General features: G+C 41.1%; 1 protein-coding gene across 1 annotated transcript in view; it reads right to left on the bottom strand.

Moving 5' to 3' along the window:
* The window catches only part of dync2h1 (dynein cytoplasmic 2 heavy chain 1), a 128,826-nt gene that overhangs the window by 70,352 nt on the left and 35,802 nt on the right, over positions 1–22,672 (bottom strand). Inside the window, exons 52-71 of the mRNA XM_083984702.1 lie at positions 18,563–18,727; positions 16,879–17,003; positions 16,146–16,394; positions 15,793–15,901; positions 15,410–15,523; positions 14,761–14,903; positions 14,274–14,355; positions 13,636–13,796; positions 12,473–12,610; positions 11,078–11,191; positions 10,750–10,910; positions 9,670–9,793; positions 9,444–9,565; positions 9,196–9,282; positions 8,531–8,657; positions 6,916–7,057; positions 6,129–6,238; positions 5,569–5,589; positions 4,787–4,885; positions 3,712–3,835 (exon numbers count right to left, since the gene is read on the bottom strand). Of these exons, the coding sequence (XP_083840828.1) occupies positions 3,712–3,835; positions 4,787–4,885; positions 5,569–5,589; positions 6,129–6,238; positions 6,916–7,057; positions 8,531–8,657; positions 9,196–9,282; positions 9,444–9,565; positions 9,670–9,793; positions 10,750–10,910; positions 11,078–11,191; positions 12,473–12,610; positions 13,636–13,796; positions 14,274–14,355; positions 14,761–14,903; positions 15,410–15,523; positions 15,793–15,901; positions 16,146–16,394; positions 16,879–17,003; positions 18,563–18,727 (2,517 nt within the window). The remainder of the gene's footprint in view (positions 1–3,711; positions 3,836–4,786; positions 4,886–5,568; positions 5,590–6,128; positions 6,239–6,915; positions 7,058–8,530; positions 8,658–9,195; positions 9,283–9,443; positions 9,566–9,669; positions 9,794–10,749; positions 10,911–11,077; positions 11,192–12,472; positions 12,611–13,635; positions 13,797–14,273; positions 14,356–14,760; positions 14,904–15,409; positions 15,524–15,792; positions 15,902–16,145; positions 16,395–16,878; positions 17,004–18,562; positions 18,728–22,672) is intronic.

Below are 22,672 nucleotides of genomic sequence, written 5' to 3'. Positions count from 1 at the left end.
TAACGACGGCAGCTACAGTAGACTATAGCCCACGTCTCACTCTCTTTTTTCGGTCATCTGTCTCGTCATCTCCAAAATGTGTTTTTAAAATGAGCCAACTACAGTACTGTGCAGTAGTGCCGCAGATTTCTCACTCCGCACCTTGTTTGAGAGTGCAGCTGGATGATTTCTTGTGAATGAACGGGTCTGTGTCACTTTGGGGCTGGGCGATAAAACATAGGATAAATAACTTTCCCTCGATAGAAGACGCGGCCGATACAAAGTGACACCGTCAGCCATGCAGCCGGCCTGGACTTTTTATTTTTAATTATGAAGGATCATCTGCCCAAGGCAAAGATGATAGCATCAACAAAACACGGCGTAACACACGCGGCTGTATGGGACAGGCTTTTATTTAATTCAGAACAAACCGCTTAGCAAAAATGGAAAATATAGTCTATAATAATTAATTGATCTGTTGTTTGGCCACTGTTTGAAAATAACCCGAATTATGAGCAAATAATCTGATCCAGAACAGCAGTCATAATCAGACTTCTTCTAAATAAACCTAAACATTAAATAACTGGGTCAGGTCGGACCATGGGGTTATTTTTTCTCTTCTTCTTCACAGGAGAAGAGGAGGTGCGCTGCGCTCACGGACGCGTTGATGTTTTGTGATTTATCTGCTGCCTTGACTCTGCCCTTTATACATGTGCGTTCAGATTAACAATAAGACAAGCCATGGTTGAGTTTATTGAGTTTTAGCTGCTCAATCTCATTGTTTCAAAGAAAAGGGATTGATTTTTATAACGAAATGAAACGAAAACAATATTATATTGATACATTGTTGTAAAAAAAATCCAAAAGAAACGAAAATGAACTAAAGAAAATAACTTTCACACACACACATTAAAACAGTGCGATTGGTTGAAAGCTGATAATTAGCCATGTGCTTATAAGCTGATTGGCCGAAACCAAGAACAAAGCCGCGTGAATGGCCAATCGCCATGTGTTAACATTTCCATATTCCGCACATTCTGTGACAAACTGTAAACTGTTTTCTTGTCTGTAACAACATCTATTGCACGTCTGTCCGTCCTGGGTGAGGGATCCCTCCTCTGTTGCTCACCCTGAGGTTTCTCCTGTTTTTCCCTGTTAAAAGGGTTTTCCATGGAGTTTTTCCTCAGTCGATGTGAGGGTCTAAGGACAGAGGATGTTGCTACGATGCCATGTGAAGCCCTTTGAGACAAACTGTTTGTAAAAACGGGCTATACAAATAAAATTGCCTTGCCTTGCCTTGCCTTAACGGCCGACATGTAAATCAGCTGTTTCGATGGGCGTTATATGAATAGAGATGTTAATGTGGTACTTTGCACATAGCCTCCTCTTCTCCTGTGAAGAAGAAGAGAAAAAATAACCCCATGGTCCGACCTGACCCAGTTATTTAATGTTTAGGTTTATTTAGAAGAAGTCTGATTATGACTGCTGTTCTGGATCAGATTATTTGCTCATAATTCGGGTTATTTTCAAACAGTGGCCAAACAACAGATCAATTAATTATTATAGACTATATTTTCCATTTTTGCTAAGCGGTTTGTTCTGAATTAAATAAAAGCCTGTCCCATACAGCCGCGTGTGTTACGCCGTGTTTTGTTGATGCTATCATCTTTGCCTTGGGCAGATGATCCTTCATAATTAAAAATAAAAAGTCCAGGCCGGCTGCATGGCTGACGGTGTCACTTTGTATCGGCCGCGTCTTCTATCGAGGGAAAGTTATTTATCCTATGTTTTATCGCCCAGCCCCAAAGTGACACAGACCCGTTCATTCACAAGAAATCATCCAGCTGCACTCTCAAACAAGGTGCGGAGTGAGAAATCTGCGGCACTACTGCACAGTACTGTAGTTGGCTCATTTTAAAAACACATTTTGGAGATGACGAGACAGATGACCGAAAAAAGAGAGTGAGACGTGGGCTATAGTCTACTGTAGCTGCCGTCGTTACATTTTGTCATTGAAAAACTAGGCTACTATATTATTTACTGTCTGCAGCTAGTTCTCCTTTCATCCTCTTGTATTCTGTATCATGAACAGCGCCACTCCTAATCGCGGCTATCAGGCTGTCAGCATTGTCCCCAAAACGTCTGAGCAGTATTTAGTACGGTGCTGCCACCTAGAGGAAAACAGTTGTGGTGAAAAGTCACGCGATCACGCGATCCTGCAGTGCAGGAAAAACCCCGCAAATTTGAACCAGTAACATCTGTACAAAGCTGCATCCACACTACATGCTTATTTTAACTAGTGAATATAAAGCATTGCTGCTGTATGAATTCTTTGAGTTCTTTAGATCAGTGGTTCAAACACTTTTCTGAAGACTTATGATTAGAAAGTTAATGCTGCATGTAATTACAGTACCCTCACATCTTTAAACAGCTATGGACAGGGAGTTTGACGTTTCGCAAATGTGCCATTTTGGTGTCACTTTGACATACATATCTGAATAATACATGTGTAAAGAGTCACATGTTTTAAATAATATTAGTTATCCCCTGTGTCAAGAGAAGTTATGTTGTTTGTCACCCAGGGCATGTATGGTGTTTCTGTGTGGTGGTTCTACATACTGTATGTATGTGTATGAGTCCTTAGCATGAGCATGCAGACAATTGAATATGACAGTGCTAGGATGTACAATAATAGATTTCCATGCATGAATGTGAACCCTGAGCCCAATTTTCTGAATACATAATACTTACTGTTACTTACTTACTCTTTCTAATGGTTTGCAAGACTCAAGACACAAAGAAACTCAGTAAATGGGGTTCAAATGAGAAACCACTTTCTCTGAAGGGACTATTTTTGTGCTTGTGCAAATAATGAAAATTGACACATTAAAAACATATTTTTTTACTCTACCAAAGAGTGGTATTAAATCGCAGCAATGATAGCGTGACAAACTCAATTTATTTTCTAATAGTCTTTATTTATCCACCCCCTTCTTTGTTCACACTTTCCTGACTCATTTGTAATTCTCCCCTACAGTACACACATTACCTCTTCAAAAATCCTCCTCATGAGTATGTGGTTCAATGTACAGGTTGTCATTAGTCATTTTCTATAGCTTTGGTGACATCTGCCATGCCCACATATTATTCATCACAGTGATTTTCTGTATTGTGGGAAGATAACTATGGTTTGAATGGAATTTTTTACTTAATATGTGCTTGTTTCTCTGCTGTCAAACTGTGTCACCAGCTGTTAAAAGGAATCATCTATATCTTCGATCATACTCGATGTATCATGCACTTTTTAATCCCCTAAAGTAATATTAAGACTATTCGAGATCGGACGAGATCAGACGTTTACATGGCTGCTGTGGATGCATTTCAAGTATAGAAATATAAATGTAGTATTAACTGACCTGAATATTTCACATGTCATTTGCAGCGTTTTGGGCACCACTGCATACACTGTTCAGACTTAAGTTAAAAACTACCAAGGAGCAGAGTAGCTTGTGCTCTGCATAATGATTAACAAGTAGAGGCAATCGCCCTCAAAATGGAGTTTCACCCCTGTCTGGAAAAGTAGCTGCCATATAGAGACAAGTAGTCAGACTTCTACTTGACTACGAGCAGCTGGTAAAGCCTCTAAATTACGTTCAAAAGAGCTGTGATAGATCAAAGAATCAACTAGTTTGTGTGAAAGTGGTGTTTGCGTTTGTCAGAGCGTGTGTATACCCTGTGCAATGAGGTCCCTCCTCAGCAGCGGGTAGAGCACAGGTTCAACTCCATCCATCTCTTGGATAATGAGGGTTTTTCCAAATCTGACTGCCAGCTCCAGGGATGTCATGAAGTTGCTATCCTATTGAGAGCAAGCACACAGAGATCTCATATTAATAACATCACCAGGAGCAATTAGCAACACTTTGCTGGTTGTAGTCTATATCACAAATGTTTATTTTTTATGAGCACTTTTAAAGGCAAAGGAGGTAATCTTACTCAGTCTATGTGCACCCCACTACTATGGCAGTCACGTAATGTTTAGGTTAGTTCTGTAATGACTAAAAGACCAAAAGTATCAAAAGCAACATTTTCAACTAGAAAAGAAAAAGTTTTTCAAGACAATGAACTAGAAAAACTAAGATTTAAGACTGCTTATATATAAGCTGCCTATATGTGTCCCATATTTAAAATGTGGTATCAAAAATGGACTAGACAAAAGGTTCCAGCACCTGTCCTGTGCCTGAATAGAGGCGTGGCTACAGCAGTTTAATTCAGGATAGTGCTCTTGTAAAGTAATAGACACACAAGATAAAGGAGACATTCAATCTGTTTAATAGCACTGACTAAATTACTGCTTTATGGGTGTGATAAATAATGACATCAATTTTGCAATTAGTAACTGGTAATTAGTAAGTAATGAATAATACAGTCCAACATTGATTAATGCAATCAAATGATTTGTTTAAGCCAACAACCGGACAGAATGAAGAGAGAGGGAGCTTCTTCTTACATTCTTGTCAAACAATCGTGGCAACTAAATGATGAGCTTTACTAATGCACTAAAAATAGACCTGGGCTCATCAGACAAAAAGAGAACGTTCAATCTCATGAAGCACTTCAAAGTAATGTTCAACATGAATTGCTTTAGAGGCTCCTGCAGACATAAATGTTACCTCATCTGTTTGGAGTTGATTGATTTGAACAAAACATATTACCGATTTGCAGGCCTGTGAAAATGAGCTTGCAAATTCAAAGAAACACTTAATGCGTTCTTTAAGATGTGTGTGTGCGTGATAATGTGTGCGTTTACCTGCTGGTTGATAACTTCTAGTCTGTGCTCTTTGAGATGTGTGCGCAGCCACTCTGTAGCTTGGGATGACGGGTCGATCAGGAAGGGACAGGCAACGCTCTGAGTAACAAGCAATGACAAAATAGTGTGTTTCAGTGTAAGTTGATTTAGGATCATTTTATTTGGGGCTAAGGTAAAAAGCTCAGCTACTGAGGCAAAAGAGTTTTGTGTTTGTGAGCCTGTGTGTAGTTCAGTCCTGTCTCACTGCTGTCATGCTTATCGACCAGTGTCTCTCCTGTGCCAGGCAGAGGGTTGAAGTCCCCCAGCCTCCTTTCATCCTGCGCTTGTCTATTTCATGCTCTCTTGCTCAAGGATTCTGTCTCAGACCTGTTTATTTGTCTGTTCTCCACAAGCTTTCTTACTCTGCATAGTGATAGAAGTAACCCTGGTGTTTCATTTTGTTTCTTTTGTGTTTGCATTTGTCATGTATCATCTGTATAAAAAAGGCTGACTGACTCAGATAAGTCAATTGTCTGTTGTCTGATAAGTGACCAAAAAAGTGAGTTACAGATATCTAAAAAGCAACCATGACAGTTGGAGGAGGTTTGCGTTTGTTTGTGTGATTATGTGGATGTGAATGTATACAGTAGGATTCATTGCATTTTAATGTACAGTGTAGTTTGAATATTACACAAACACTATTTCTAAGGAAACCACACACACAGAAACAGACATTAAAAGAGACGGAGGCTAAAGTAAACTAGGTGTGAGATATAAGGATGTATGATGGAACACTTTCTTACCCGTAACTTGAGAGCATTGATCTGAAGGCAGCAATTGTAAAAATGACACACAATCACAATACAGACAAATGGAGGGCAGAGCAGGAGCATAATTTATGATAGCACTATCAACATAGAGACTGATTGCCATGAATGCTGGAGTTGAATTGCACTTTGATGTCTTTTTAAAAAACGCACATGCATAAATAAGAACATTGAAAAAAATTAAAGGTAGGGTTGGAGATCCTTTTCTGGAGCATTTTTTTTTTTTACAAAATTGCTTGAAATCCTCTTCACGCTCCGATTGCAATCAATTGCATGTACCGCTCTCCGTGCACTAATTGTGCGGAAAAGACAACAGTAACCCAATGCTCGAACCGTTTTTCCAGGATCTCCAACCCTACCTTTAAAAGAGAAATCAGCCTCACAAAACGTTCAATAAATCGGTATGGAGCAAAAATTGGCGATTGGTGAAGTTGCTTTAACAACAAACATCATGTCATGTCAAAAAAGACAACCACAAAAACATACTAAAGTAGAGAGATTAACATGAATGACCGGAGGGTAAACTGATGCCTAACCTGTAATATGACCAGTGCATTCTCCATGGACAGGTCATCAGATGGGAGCCCTTGACTCTTCCAGATCAACTGCTCACTCTCCGAGCACAGGAATGACCGCAAGTCAAACTCTGATACAAACACACAAATGCATATGCTTATTTGTTATTTTCATATATTTTCACTGAGAAGAGTGATGATCATTTTATTTATTAAACCCAAGATACTGCATTCATTGGACACTGCAACAGCCACTTAACAACAAGTCTTAATTCAACAGTCTTGACATCCACTTTGCAGCAAAGCCATTCAACAGACCCAGGGATTTAGAAACGTTATTGGATGACTCAGCCATTTGGGATTTATGTGCACATTTCAAGCCCTCTGGGTTGCTAAGCATAATTATATGGTCAGGGGTATTAATGAGACAGTATTAATGAGATAGCAATTAATACTGGAAGAGACTCTGAGCACTTTTTATGGGTTAATTTGTGTGGATAAAATATTCATATCTGTATCGTAGAGCTGAAAATGAAGTTAGTACTTTCTCATGTGATTAAAAATAAAAACACTTTGTGAGTGAGGGATTATTGACAACACATCAACATGATTTGGCTACACGATAGCTTTTTTATCAGCAGACAGATTTTCTTTTTTTTTTACCTTGTAAGTATCTTGTATGTAATTATAGTACCAACCCAATGCACTGTGTCATTTGTGTGTAGGTAGAAGTGTGATTGTGTAGGCTGTTTAGTATGTGAGTAAGCATGTGCCGGTGTTAGCATGTTCATGAAAATAGTATGTTTACTCTGTAGTCCAGATTGGGCCATCCATCTCTCAAGAGAGTGTTTTCTATGGTCTTCAGGAGCTGCAGACAAGTAGGTGATGAAGGCTGCAGCAAGCATGGCCCTCATAGGAAGCGTATCCAACTCATTCTTTATCTCAGACATCTGATTAAAAGAGAATTGGTTAAGAGAGGCAGGGATGAGAAAAGGGAAAGATGGAGAAAAAAGAGAGAAAGGCAAGAAAGTAAAACATGTGCGCATAGCATGTGACTCCTCCTCCACCCTCCACATGATGAACAATAAACTCAACTTTTAGCCCTGATTATACAAAACTGTCCACACTGGTTTTTACAAGAATACAAAATGAAACTGACCAACAAATGCGGGAACATGCTCTCACATTCAAACACAATGAGCTGATGTGACATCGCTGCTGTTATTCCATGCCAGGGGCCATGAGAATCCATGTTTGGTAAATAACTATGCATCAAGCTTTGCCAATCGCCATGACTCACAGCCCCACACAGTTGCAAGTTTTCAGGATCATGTAATCTCTGGTCTAGCGTATTAATAATGTCAAGAAGGGGTTGCACGAAATTGGGAAAAAACTAACATTGCAATATTTTTTTTTCTGCAATATATATTGCAATATTAAGAAATACAATACATATAGTATATACACTATACATGTTTACATGACTCCTGATTGTAAAACTGAAACCCTGAGAGCTAAAACTTGAACAATGCCTGAGTGAAAGCACTGAAATCTTCATTTTCCATTTCTTTGTCTCTGAGCAGAGTTAGAGTTCTAAATGGGCAGACTGGCCAGTAACAACCCGACTGGACACGCTGGTTCGGTTAAAGAAAAAATGCTTGTGAGTCAGGCTGCGTCGGACCCGGTCTTCAACACCTGTGGGTCGGGTCAGGTTGGGTTTTAATTTACATGTCCGTTGAGAACTCTAAGCGGAACATGGAGATGCTTTTTTTTAAGTAAAACAAAAGTTGACATGTTCTAAAAAAAGAAAAAAAAAAGAAAAGAGATAAAACATTGCACGTCCTGCGATGTGACTATTGCACATGCGCACATCGTGTTGGCTATGCTCAAACGATATATCGTGCAGCTCTACTGTCGTTCTGACTGAGTCTAAACTTCAACTCAAAACTTGTGTCTATTTCTACACTGCAGCAGTGAATTTGGTTCTCCTTCCCCTGAAACACTTAAACAGCTTAGAGGCATTAACATATAGAGAACTACAGCTTTTGCATTCTGTGCAGAACGAGTGTGTATGTGCATGCGCAGGCGTGTGTGTGAGAATATGGAGATACGTGAGTAGAGAGTAAACTGGCTCTTTGGTGCTAGCCTTGAGGGGGGCAATGAGTATGAGGGTGTGTATGTGAGTGTGTGTGTCAGGGAGAGATTGAGTGTTTTAATTAAGGTGCAGACAGATGCTGTAGAGAGGAGTAAAAACAGCCAGAAGGGACCCAAGACAGCAGGATTCATCCCCCCTGTCACACACTCACAGACACACACACACACACCTCCTGTTGCTCTTACATGGTAAATGAACCCCTTTCTGAGTAAATGTGTCTAACTTTGCACACCAGTACACACATCAACATACTCATACATCAAACTACCTGTGTGTTCCACCGTGTATGTTCTCCGTTCAGTTGTGATATAAGCTGCTGGGCAGCAGTGATCGTGTCCTGGGCTTTTGTCACCTCAGCCTCCAACTTAGCTGCCTCTGCAGTATGACACTGGAACCTGAAGAGAGAGTGACAAGGAGGAGGAGATATCAAGGAGAGACGATCGACATGTTTTAGGTGGGGTTTAGTGGATATTTGAGTTGACCAAAAATAGATTAAATAGGTCGTAAATATAACAACAGTTCTACAAGGAATAATCCATGGGCAACTCTATGCATTGTGTTAATCCAGGTGTGTCTGAGTAGTCACAATGGTCAGACACACCTGAATTAATCAGTTTGTCCAATAATGTAAGACAGGAAATTAAGGAGCTGCCTTAAGTTCAGGAAGTAGTGGAGTTGTGCATAGAGCCAATAGGAGGAGAAAAGAGTAGTTGAGCAAGTAGGAGATCTTTCTGTTCAGCTCACATAAATAGAAAATTGTACAAACAGGGATTGATAGGAAAATAAATGATGCAACAGATGACTGAAGAGAGCAAAGATTGAGTATGTTGGAGGAAAGAGCAACAGTCTACAGGGGTTTGGTGACGCTTGCAGCATGAAGATCAGAAGAATCAAATTCTGGAAGAATGGATGGAAGGTTTGGGGGACACATACTTCTCTTTGAGTTCGCTCACTTTGGCTCCAACAGAGTTCAGCTGGTCCTCCAGCCTGTTCTTCCTACTCTCTGTTTTTCTCAGGTTTCTGAACACACAAAAAACACAGGACTTGTTTTGGTCTATGTTTACCACAAAGAGTGAAGTACTGAATCAAAAAACAAAACAAACTTGAAACCATGTCTAAGTGTGAGTCAGTCAAAACTTTAAGGTGTTTTCCAGTGTTATGTTTGTGTGGGTGTAGATTACTCCATTAGTCCGGCCTGCTCTCTCTCCAGTGGCTCTATCCTCTCTAGAACGTGGGAGTACTGGACGTTGGCTTTGACCCAGGCAGCCAGAGGAGCAGCAGCTGCACTTGCACGCTTAGCATTCTGACCATAGAAACAACAACCCCAACGGCATCATCAGAAAACAAAGCAGGTTAATAAAATTCACCACCCATCTAATTTTCATTCTGCTATCATGGTTAACTGACCTTGGGGTCGAAGGAGGCCTTGTTCCTGTTGAGCAGCTCCTCTACACTCTGGCGAATCTCGGGGGTAATGTTCCTGGCTTCAAGTGTAGCTATATCCTCCCTCACACCACGCTTGGCCAGAAAGCTTCAGAAAAAAGGGGTTAGAAAAAAAAAAGCAAGAGACATAATAGGACATGGATAAGTGACAAATAAAAACATACATAGAATGCTGTGTGTGTTTGAAGTTACATTTTATGGAAATTAAGCAAATTAGAGAAGTGATTAACAAAGAGATGAAAAAGTGACCAATCAATTACCACTTGAGGAGGTAAATGTTATCTAAATCTAAAGCCTAAAACTCCTGAGCGTATTCATCTCCAATTTTGCTCCAATTGCATAAAACATCAGTGTATGGCTTTCCACTATGTATGTAGCTACCTTGTTTATCCTTCCTTTTCCCTCTCAATCTACCACTCTGTCTCTCTCTCTTTTACGCACATGCTCACACACACATGCACACGCATGCACATGCACACACACACACATTCCCCATGGCTGAACAGATGAACGGTACTCTGAGCTAAGTTGGCTCACCCAATTAACATGAGTCATTAGCAGGGCAGAGTGTTTTTGTCTGTCTGATCCCCTCTAAAGATGCCCACAGTCAGATGAGTGACTTCTTTCAAAAGCGTATTTAAATGAACATAGACACAAAAGGCAATTGCAAAGACACACGCATGCAAATAGGTATTTTGACATGTTTATCATTTATACCACAACTTCTCCCACTTTCTCCCCAAAACACATTCATTTCTTTTGGGCTATGTGAATATTATTCGATGGAAAAAACTCAGTGCTGGAATGAGACAACACATTAGAATATTCAGGCTTCAGTACAGCTCAAACTTAAGCAGAAATTGGTGAGATGGGTGTTTTTTCAATTTAAACATATTTGACAGAACATGCTAATTCATCACACATCCTTCACCTCACCCTTTTCTTTGGTATCCCAACAAGGTAACTTTGGCTTCATTCATCTAACCATCTTTCTCTCTCACCCTTCTGATGTCTATCCCTTTACACATTTCTTTTCACTCTCACCTCTTCATGCTGACCCAAGAGGTGTCGAAGATGCCCATCAGTCTCAGCACCCCCTCCAGGATGTCTCTGATGACATCAGGGGGCATGCGGAGGGAGCGGATCTCAGACAGAGCTTCAGGCTTGATGTTTCCCACTGCACGCTTTGCTTCATCTACCAAAGGCTAGAGGGGAGGAATGGTAAGCAGAGGGTGCGATGCAAAGGTAAGGGAGGAATTAGTACAGCTGGGATTGCGAGTATAGAAAAGATAGAGTGCAAATGTACGTCTACTGTATGTCTGTCTATTTCTAGAAACTGCCAACATCATATTACCTGCACAAGTCAACCTACCTGTACTTCCTTCAGCTCATCGTCGATTTTGGCTTTTCTCTCTTCAATTTTGGACACTTCTTGAGCCATCTTCCCTTTTATCTTTTCCATCTCTGTCTTCTGGTCACTGGCATTCTGGATAATTGAAATGATGCAATTGATGCCAGAATAACAGTGCTGGATTGAAACAATAGCCTTCAAGTATATGATATATTCACTCCAACTTGCTATTCGCCAGGAAAACCTGATCCCTGACTGATATTACAACTTAAACCAAATAACCTGTTAAAACACAAATAAGCCTCTTGCTAGTACTTCTTCTGAGATACTTCTCTGATTCTCCTTTGTGAAAAAGATAAAAGGTTTGTTTTAGGAATAGTCAGAGTAAGACACGGTCATTGATGATGAAAAGAGAGAGAGGATAAATGTTTCACAGGATCAGTTTCCCACACTTTATTTCCCTCACCTTCCTATCAAAAGAAACAATCCATGTTATCACATCCTCATCCAAAAGTAATCTCTTCATTGACTGTCTCCCCATCCCTCCAGTTCTCCCACAGTTAAGACCTGACCCTTTCCTATAAACTACACTTTCTTTCTTTTTTGTCGCCAAATCAATTTTTACCTGATTCCACTACTTCCTCCTGTCCTGATGTTTCCATCTTCACTCAGCCCTCTATCATTCATCCACCTACTTTATTTCCCCCCTTCATCTCTTTTGCCCCTGTCTTCCTCCTTTTATCCCTTCCTGCTGTCTCCATCTCTACGGGAGACATAGCTGGAACAGCCCAAAGGGATGAGTCTAGTCGTTAATTATCACTCTGCAAACTGACTCCACTGACAGTTTTTCCTTCTTTTGTTTCTTGTGTCTGTTGTTTCTCCTCTCTACTGCTTTCCCCTCCATATCACTCAAAGAACAGATTCCCCACAGAGAGAAAGACAGAAAGATATCATAACTAATGAACAGATTTCAACTTCCTTTCTTCCTTCCATAAATCATTCCATCCATCCTCCACATGAGGCCAGCAGGGGGAATGAAAACTTGGGTACAAGGATAGACACTTGATGAGACGTCAAAGAACAAACAAATGCACATTCACACACACACACACACACACACACACACACACACTAAACAAAGAGTGCGTCCACAGCAGGGGTGGGGGGCACTGCCGTGGGAAGCGCAGAAAAGGGGTTGATGACTGGAAGAGAAGCAAAGATAAGATGAGTATAAGAGAGAAGAGAAGAGAAGAGAAGAGAAGAGAAGAGAAGAGAAGAGGCACAGTGAGAGTTGAGAGAGGGGTAGATGTATCTTAGAGGAGGCATGAAACCCTGGAGGATTACTGTCCTGCCGACCCTCTGAGTGTCAGAGTTACACACGGTGACAAACAAAGAGTGACAAACGTACACACACACCTGCATGGAGGTGGTGATTTCCCGTAAGGCAGAATCTGCCTCCTGTTGTTTAGTCTTCAGCAGAGCACTCTGCTCTGCAGCCCGCCTCTTCAACTCATCCACCAGCGCCTTAGCTTCATTCATTTTAGACACACCTGCCTGCAGACACAAGGCAATCATACAATTTCAGAGATACAAACTAAGACTCTAATATATGACCAAAAATTTAAAAAATTAATTAATTAATTAATTAATTAAATAGTGCTGTCACTACTGAGGACAAGCGCCTGTTCCAAGTACAGTACACACTGCACCTGAAACAGACAATGCTTTTTAATCAATTCAAATAAACATTCTTGCGTGTATAGAAATTAGTTCAGTTTATGTTGCCCAACGTTGTGGTAGCACATTTATATAATACAAAATATACATATGTTTTTATCTGCTATAATATGGAGTTTCTCAACCTGCGAGTACTAGAGATTGTTACTAATGAAACGGGTGGTTGCTAAGAGAACAGTAGTCAGCATCCTGTTGCTCATGCACTTGGTCGTGCTTTGGAGGAAGGCACAAGGGAAGATACTGATTGTGACATACAATAACTGAAAATGATTAGGCATATTATGCATTCATAGAGCATAACATTATCATATGCTTGCTACATAGCACAATATAGGCTAGTGATGTCGTACGAATCCATTCTTCTTGCATGACACCTTGACTGCATTTATATGATGTGTCAGCATAGTCATCTTATCAAAAACTAATGTAAGCAGATGAGGAGTGGGATGAATAATATCAGACTGGAGATAATGCTTTTGAAATCTACAAGTGAAGTTTTGTATTCTGCTGAGAACCAGTTGTTTGCAGACTCCATTTCAATGCTAATGTTGGCACTGCAGAGAAGCAGGAAAGAGGTGTCGAGGCAAAACTTGCGAGCAAGCATAAAAATCCTTTACATAGAAATCAATCCACAGGCAAGCCCTAGCAACGGGTAAGGTCAGGTAGGGTCTCACTTTTCTCAAGCTATGTTTCAAAAGGCTTCATACATTGGCAATAAAGAAGCAATTAAATTAAATTGCTTCACATTATTACATGTAGTAACCAAAATTGATATTCATCCAGTAATAGTAGCGCTTCTTGGTGAATGTGTACCATGTGATACAGCTGATACAGTATGTTACCTGCAGGTGCTGTTGTCTCGTTGTGAGCTGGCTTTGCTTCCGGCTGTATATCGCAGTATAAACATGCAGAAAGGCCATGTACTGGCTGGGGGTTGCACCATGTTCTCTACATGACTCATGGACCATAAGGAACAAACGGCACAGCTCTCCCTGCCCAGACCCTGCTGGGAGATGAAGAAGTTGGTGAGGCGAGACCGGTAAATAAGCTCATGCATTATATCATAGTTACCTAGGTGCAGTAAAATGTTGTGTTTCAAAAGGTAAAAAATCTGGCAGAAATGTGCTTGCTATAATCAGAGGCAACCGTGAATGAGTTTGCTTCAGTTTCACGTGATTGTCACTGTCAGCCTGTTAGAAAAACATTTTACCGACCCGAGCCGAGATGCAGCCCCCACCCCCCCCAAAAAAACTCTTCAGATCTGAACGATTTACACAAAATTTATCACCTAATTGGTCACGAAAAAAGAGAGTTGCGCTTTTTCGGCGCGCTGTTTGCATCCCTGCATTACATACACAAACGTAATTTTACACACTAATTCATATGATCTGTTGCCAATTATATAATTAGTAGATATTTGAGGATAAGTCCATAATATCTTAAAAATTGTAATAGCATTTGGTTGTGCATGTGCTCTTACCTGAGTTTTTTCCCTTGATAGCATCTTCCCTTTCATTTTCCTCTCCTCTGCCTTCTGTCTTTGCCAGCAGCAGCTCAGGAATCTGACAGGTACAGGTTTGCACACACCATTTATAAAATTTTGATAGAAGGCATTGATGCGTGTATTAAAAAGCTTTCCTCCCTTGTCTGCTTCTTAAAATTAATAGATGGCTGGTGTTCAATTTTAAAATTTGTGAAACCACAGGTAAATGTACTTTTTAAGTCTTGCATTGATAGCATCAATATTAGATTTGGAGCCCCTGGATATGACATAAAAGCGTTCCAGAAACGTTATCAAAGACTCTACTGCACAAGTTTGTCTTCTCACTGTTTCTCTGATATATTAACCTTCATGCTCTCAACACATACTGCTGAGTTCATTTCTCTTAAATTCTAGTGTGACTGAGCTGATTTAATATCTTTTTTCTGTCTTATCTTGTCCCCCCCACTTGTTGCCCTTCTCTAACCTTCTTCATGCTGCTTTCGGTCCATCCTTCCATCCACTGGACAGAACACTTGCGGTAGAAAGCAGGGTTGCTCTCACAGTTGATGGCGAAGTTGGAGTTGGAGCAGTCCATGATCAGAACAATATGAAGGTTCTGCTGGATTCCTAAGGGGTGTGTGAAACAGAAAGGTTTGGAAACAAAAACTATGGCAGAGTTCACAAAATGTAGCTTGAGACAGAAGATGAGGAGGAAACAGGGATGGCCCAGGATATTGTGAAGACATGTATTACTTGTTTTGTCACAGACACTGTCCATATTAGCTAGTTTCTCATTGACAGAGCTACATTGTGAGGGTGAGCAGGGAGCTCTTGAGTGAGTTTACTTTGACAATAATAGAGCTATTGATTTGATTCTCCAGTGGCAACCTCAGTGACACTGCACAACTTTTGCAGCACACACAGCTCTGCACAGCAGTGGGGCAGAAGAATGGAGTCGGACACAATCATAGAACAGAAGAGAGCAGTGAGACCAATCACTGGATAGCAATGACACAGTAGAGAACTATCGTGAGAAGAAGACTGGAGCACCACACATACAAAGTAGGAAACAGACAAAAATAATGAGTAAAGGGTGAGGGTTAGAGAGCTGTTCATAAATATACAGTACTGACTGTAGGAAAAGTAGTTGTAGAGTGGTCCAGTGAATCCATCCTGGGAAGCTAAATCTTTGAGGGGGGAGAGAAGAGGCTCCAGTTCCTCTGGGGAGTACAGACCAGGAACTTCACCTGAAATGTAACACACAAAAGATGTGTCTCTTTAACCACTAGCTGGTTAGATGGTAGATTGGTGGGCAACATTGTTATTGTACTGTATTCTGTTGCACAGCCCACATTTAAATGAATATCAAGTAGACACCGATACAGGAGCTGCTACCTATTCCAAATTCTAATCTTAACACTAAAATGAAAATGTAACCCTTGAGGCACTAATTATTAAATCATCACTTATAAAAATGTAAATATGAGAAAACATACACAAAAAACACAATACACACCCGATGAAAGCAGGCTGTTGACCATCTCTAAAAAAGCTGGGTGGACAAACTGATAGTCCTCCAAAAGCAGAACCACCTGTTGGCCCTCCAGACCTGCCATCTGCATCACCTTCACAAACAGTATAAACACATACACTACATTACACATTGATACAAACACACATAAATATACCGGTATAGATTTGATATGAATATATAGTATATATAAAACACCAAATTTCCTTTTTAAATCTAAAAGAACATGTTTCATAAACTGTTAAGGGGTATACAATTAAATTGCTAAAATGTACAATGCTAGTGATTAGCTTGGAACAATGTGAAATAACTGAGCCAATAAAATCTTCCACAATCACCGTTTTGAGATCATTGCTGAAATGCTTAAGAGTGTAACCACGGGAGATTTTGGGTGTGAACAATGTATATCCATGCATGTGTGACACAAGGGAAGTGGCTGTGTGTCGGCCCACTCCACTCCGGCCTGCCAGAAGCAGAGAGCCACTAGGTTGGCTCAGGACTCGATCCACCCTGGACACAAAATCGCACACTTCCCTGAACAGGAGGAGGTCCAGCTCCCTGTTATCACGACTGTACAGCACTACTCCCTGCAGGGGAAAACGGGAGGAACATAGACACATGAGGAGGTGCACCACAGACGTTCTGAGAAATACAATGTGATGAAAATAACAGGAGTAAAAAGAAACACAATCATCTGAATTAGATAAGAAGGCAGCAGCAGAAGAAGACGTATTCAGATCTTTAACTTACACAGTTGCAACACCAAAATGTGATGAAAAATAAATAAATTCAAAATAGTACTAATTATATGTTTTGTCAGCAAAGAGAAAATAATTTCGATTTGCAAAATAATATATTGAAGATTGTTATCATCATTGTAATTATTATGTGGATATGTGTTGTATTAATAAAGAATTAGCATGTAAGTAACACTGGAGTTTTGTGAGAAAAATCTTGGAAATGGAAAGTAGTGCATATATATGTTTTTAATAGTACATTTACATATGTCTATGTAGATACTTAATACTTCAAGTCTGAATATAAACCAGACAACGGTTTCTCACTGTGTACCTTCTGTATCACTTGTTTTAGGTCAGCAGAATCCAGACGTCCCAGTTGTTTACCATGAGGTGGTAGAGACTGGCCTGGAGCTATTACAGCCGCTTCAGAAGCTCCCCATGTCACATAGAAACCATCTGCACACAGGGAAAAAATCATGGGCTGTTAGTTACACAACTGCATATGCTCCCATCCCATCATATGACATCCAGCAGCAGCTTTTAGTAGAAGTGAGAGAAAAGACACAAAAATCTACCAATGCTAAGGCAGAGCTGCCAGAAAAATGACCTGGTGGAAAACAACTGAAATACATTGTGTGTCTGTGTGTTAAACCCTACAACAGGCATTCTGAATTGTTTTCAAATCCCATGGCTAACATGCCAAATATTACAGCAGGTAGATGCTTGTTTTAGTGACAGACTGCATGTCTGGCCAGTTTGGTTACTAAGGTTACAAAGTACCAGTCTTCAGTCAGTCTGATGCCTTCTCACATACTAGATCTGAGTGCAGCTTGTTGTGTTTATATAAAGAAGGCTTGTCAATGCCAAGAGGTTATTCAAGAAAGGTGTGACAAGGATGTTAAAACAAGCTATCACAGCTTGAAGGTGATGTCTTGAGCAGGGCTGCCAGCACTGTAAGCTTTTGTTTAGCAGTTTCAAGGGCTTGGGTTATGTTGTATTGAGAAGACTGATTATGGCTTAGTGCCAGTATTTGCTAAGTATATCTAATACTGCTGTGCAGGGCATTGCCCAATATGTACTATGTGAGGACAAGAGGTTTTGAGGTAATCTTTAACTTTAATTTCTCCTTGGATATTGGGGGAACCTCCTGTACAGTGTCTACAACATGAAAAATCCATCTGATACGATTCGTGTCTTCACTTGTTCATATTCACTTCACACTTGGAGTCTTGTCAGCTTCAACCAGGATTTTAAACATTTGAAAGAATTCAAATTGAGTTTGGAGTAGTCCAACCAGTTGAAAAAAGGGAAACAATTTATCAAAGTTTATGCTAGTTTAGAATAAGTAAATAGACAACATCTGAGAAGAAACTTCGGTAACACTTTACTTGAATACGGGTTCATAAAACTGGCATAACACTGTCATAACCATGACATAACACCTGTCATAAACATCAATGAATACTTATGACAGTTGTTGTTAAGTGTCATTCGGTAAGTTATGTCACTTTTGATGCAAAGTTGACATTGTTTGAGATGTACTTGTTAGGAGAACTTGACATAATTTAAAGATTTTGGCAATTATGATGAGGTTATGTTGTCTTCATGTCAAGTTCTCATAACAAGTACATCTCAAACAATGTCAGCTTTGCATCAAAAGATACATAACTTACCGAATGACACTTAACGACAGCCGTCATAAGTATTCAATGATGTTTATGACAGGTGTCATTTTATGGTTATGACAGTATTATGTCAATCTTATGAACCCGTATTCAAGTAAAGTGTTACCGAAACTTCCATAAATATAGGTCCAAAATATGTCATCAATTACTCTTTTCATTTGGACGTAAGTGAGTGACAAAGGTCAGCAAAGGGCGACAAAAATTGCACTGAGCAGTAAATCTGTGATGGAATTCTGTTGTACTTGTTTTGACTGTTGAATCCATATTAGCAATTGTCTGTGTAGGATTTTAATGAAGGCCTATGACAGTGAGAGCAGACTGATGTCATACCAGTCATGTTGTCTAAGGCATCAGAGCCCCAGTCTCCCCGTATGATGGAGGAGAGGATGTTATCAAAGGTGTGAAGGTCTTTGGAGGAAACTAGCCGGTCTCTGAACAGCCTCCTGGCCTCATGCGCTACCACCTCCAACACGCTGTCTGTCACATTAGATTGAGCTAAAAATGAATAAATGAGAAACACACACACATTTGGATTAAGGTCGAAATAGGTCATACTGTATACTCACATTTACTTGCATGATGAGATCTTTTGATTTTGATTGAAATTTGTTTTTGATTAGAACCTTGACATATTATTCAGCACAAAGACCAACTACAACTTGTGGTTACATGGCAAATTTCAATGAGTCATCTGAAATCTACAAAGGGATTTTTTTTTTCTCATTTACAGTATAACACATCAAATGAGCATTTTGTTGTTTGAAAAAGGAGACACAAGCACAGTGTTTACTCTATGACTCAACCTTGGTTGGGAGGCTGTTTTGGTTTGGATCAGGCATGACAAAGGCGCCTCCCAGGGTAGAAATAAGTTTACCAAAATTCCCCAAAGAAGCAGCAAAGTGCTGCAAGCTAAAAACAGGACAAGCCTGAATCGCGGTCTCATAGGCTGTTGGCTTCAACAGCATCTGTCACATTATACTGAAACAGCTGAAGAAGAAAATCAAACAGAGACACAGATGACACTCTGGGGCTTTTCTTGTATATTAGATTTGAAAAACCCACAGGAAAATAAAACACCTAAAGTGCCAAATTGTCATGCTAAACATTCTCTATGCCTATGGTTTTTAAATGATTCCCCTGCCCATACACCATGTTAGTGGTTCTTTTTCCAACTTAGTTCAGTGTTTCACTATGGGAATCGCCTTGCCGTGACCAACTACGGAATCTCCAATGACACAATGTTTGTCAGTGACAGACAGGTCGAGATGTCTGTCATTCATCTTTCTTCCTGTGAAGAAGCTAAACAAAGCTCCTTCGGCTTACAGTATCTTGTAGCTAGCCTTGATACCTGCTTAACAGTTCATAGACAACCCATTAAGGGCCATGTCGCCGGTTCCAGCGTCAGTCTGGATTTGCAGAGTAAGCACTTCACAACTTTCCATTACACATGGTTTCTCAGAGCAGTGTCTGCATCACAGCAAGCTGCTCATTCGGCTACCCAGTTAGGTTTCCAGAGTAGCCGACAACTGTGTGAATGTACCCTCTGGCTACAAATCAAGACGACCCGTTCACCTGGCAACACCGTGTTAGCTTACTTGTGTAGTCAACAACTGTGACACATTAAATCCTCTGGCTCACTCGTTACGGTGAGTCATTCAGGGTTCAGTAAGCACCGATTTGTTAGCAAAACTAAATATCGGGAGTTTTACTAATGTGTCATGACGAGCGAACTTTTACGGTACGCGGGTAGCTCTGGCTAAACCCCAGATGCTTAGCCAATAACCAACAGGCTAATGCGTTATGGCATGCTTTACATGGCTGTATATTCACACCACTCTCTTCCTTTCCAGGCACCATGTCTTTGGCCACCATCCCCAAAGGGTCAGGACCAAAGGCTGAAGAGGCTGCATCTCGCATGGGCGGGGCTTCCATCTTGGGCAGGAGCCCTCATGGAGTCTGCATGGGCCTTTAGCACGCCCAAGCATCACTGGCCAACCCCAGTCATGAACCCACTGTGCATTGATGCCAGAGAAGATCCTGGACCCATGGCTGAGAGTGGCAGTGGCCAGTAATCAGGACCCATGCCTGACAAGAGCCAACACAAAAGCATCAACCAGCACCCATCAGCCACCAGCAACTGCAAGCTGAGCGACGGCCAGGAGGCAGAGGTGATGGACGCACCATACAAACCTTTTTGGTCCAGTGCTGGAGAAGATGCAGGACACCAGATGCAGGAAGGTTAAGCCTTTGATCTCTGCCTTCACCAAAAACACAGAGGCAGGCAGCGGGCCAACAGACTAACCAGCAGCCTCAGCAGAACCCAAAGCCATGGGGCAAACACTCCTTCACAGCATTGGCAGTGAGAAACTGCCCCTCGCACCCTCAGAAGGAGAAGCAGGCAACCTGACACCACGCGTCTCCCTCTTCCCCTCCCATGAAGAAAAGAAGGGTGTGTAAAACAAAGACCTGGAGTTCATGGTTCAGAGACTCTGGCAATTTCTTCAGGGACAAAAGGTAACATAGTGTCACCAAGGTCTCCCACCTCCCAGCAGAAATTAGGTTTGCACCCCCATAGCCAGGCTCAGAGCCAAGGGCAAGCCAAGGCCTACGAGTATCAGGCCATCCGGTTCGAGCTGTCATTAGCTCCCAGGGTGTTCAGTAAGTGTGTGGTGGCAGCACCGTCTCCGTTAAGGAACAGCGGCATCAAAATATTTTCGTACATAGACGATTATTTGATATGCTCCTGCTTGCCGGAGCAAGCAGTCTGTGATTCCGCTATGGTGATAAATCATCTCAGGGATCTCAGGTTCCATATAAACTGGGCAAAGGGCCGAGTAGAACCCACTCAGAATACTTGGGTCTGAACATAAACTCTTTCCCTTATCACGGCACGCTATCAGAGGGGAGATTAATATCCCTAAAACATTGTCTCTCCCCTCTTTGGGCTGGAGAAATTTGTGTCATTCAGACTATGCCTGCACCCGCTCAGCCTCATGGCGTCAGTAATATATGTTGTACATCTGAAGGGTTCTGATGATGAGGGATTTTCAGCGTTGGGCCGCGGTGTGATAGCTCTCCGGCAGTGGCGGGACCGTCTGGGGTCCCGCTGGATGCTGTGTCAGTAACCATGACAACGGATGCCTCCCTGTCAGGATGGGGAGCGATCATGTTGGTCAGAGTGGTGAATGAGTGGAGCCTGGCTTGGTCCCATATAGAGCTTTGGGCAATGTTTCTCGCATTGAAACATTTCATGCCTTTTCTCCAGGGTCGTAATGTCCTGGTATAAATGAACAATTCCACAATGGTGGAACATAACATAAACCACCAAGGTGGCACTTGGTCATTGCAGCTGCACAAATTGGCTTGAAAAATAATCTTATGGAGCATTACAAGGCTCCTATATCTTCAAGTGACGCATGCACCGGGCATTTTGAACAGGGGGAGCAAGTCTTTTGTCCCGGGGGAATCCCCTTTACGGGGAGTGGAAGCTCCAACCGCATGTGGTGGAACAAATTTGGCAGAGATATGGCCAGGCAGCTGTAGATATATTTGCCTCACAAGAAAACACGCAATGTCCGCTGTTTTTCTCGAACAGTAAATGCACCTCTGGGTGTGGATGCTCTGGCACACCCGTGGCCAAACATGCTGCTTTATGCATTTCCCCCCGCTCAGCCTGATCTCCCCCACTCTAATCAGAGTGAAAGAGCAGGGCCTGTCATTAATCATGATAGTGCCGGTGGCCGTCCAAACATTGGGTGGCAGAAATAATACAGCTGCTGGCAGAGGGGAGTTCCAGTACAGCTGCGAGCTGGGCTACGCCTCACACTTTTGTGTTTAATATCATTTATTAAACCATCACAATTACTCCAAAGCTGTTTAATTAAGGTAAAAATTTAGCTTACCGGTAGTTAAGCTAAAAATCCTGCATAGTTCCTCTTTACATTGTTTAGGGCTTGGGGAGACTTATGCAATCCTTTGGTCTTCTCCCATAGTGAAACACTGAACAAAGTTAGAAAAAGAACTCTGGGTTTCTTCATGAAATCCCCAGTTCAGTAACACTTTATAATAAGTACACACCATTAAGCATTAGGTAAGCATTAAATACTGAATTCATCATAAGACATGATTACTCATCAGTATGTAGTTCATAAACACAGTTAAACATGTTTTAATTATCATTTATAAGCACTAACTGTATTTATAAACTACATACTAATGAGTATTCATGCGTTACAAATGAAGAATTCAGTATTTATTAATGCAGTGGAGGTTATGAAGTCTTGTAAATATATTCACAATGTAAAAATTCATCAGCAGTGACAGGGTAAAAATGAAGAGAGGTTTTACAGTAAGAATGAAACTAAGGTAAACACCAAGGAGGAAAGGAAGAAGTAAGGAGTAAGTTAAAAAATGATGAGCATAGGAAAAGAGAAGTTTGTT

The sequence above is a fragment of the Trachurus trachurus genome (genome assembly GCF_905171665.1).
Source record: "Trachurus trachurus genome assembly, chromosome: 13".
Classification (NCBI taxonomy): domain Eukaryota; kingdom Metazoa; phylum Chordata; class Actinopteri; order Carangiformes; family Carangidae; genus Trachurus; species Trachurus trachurus.
This window is presented reverse-complemented; position numbering and strand designations above follow the sequence as displayed.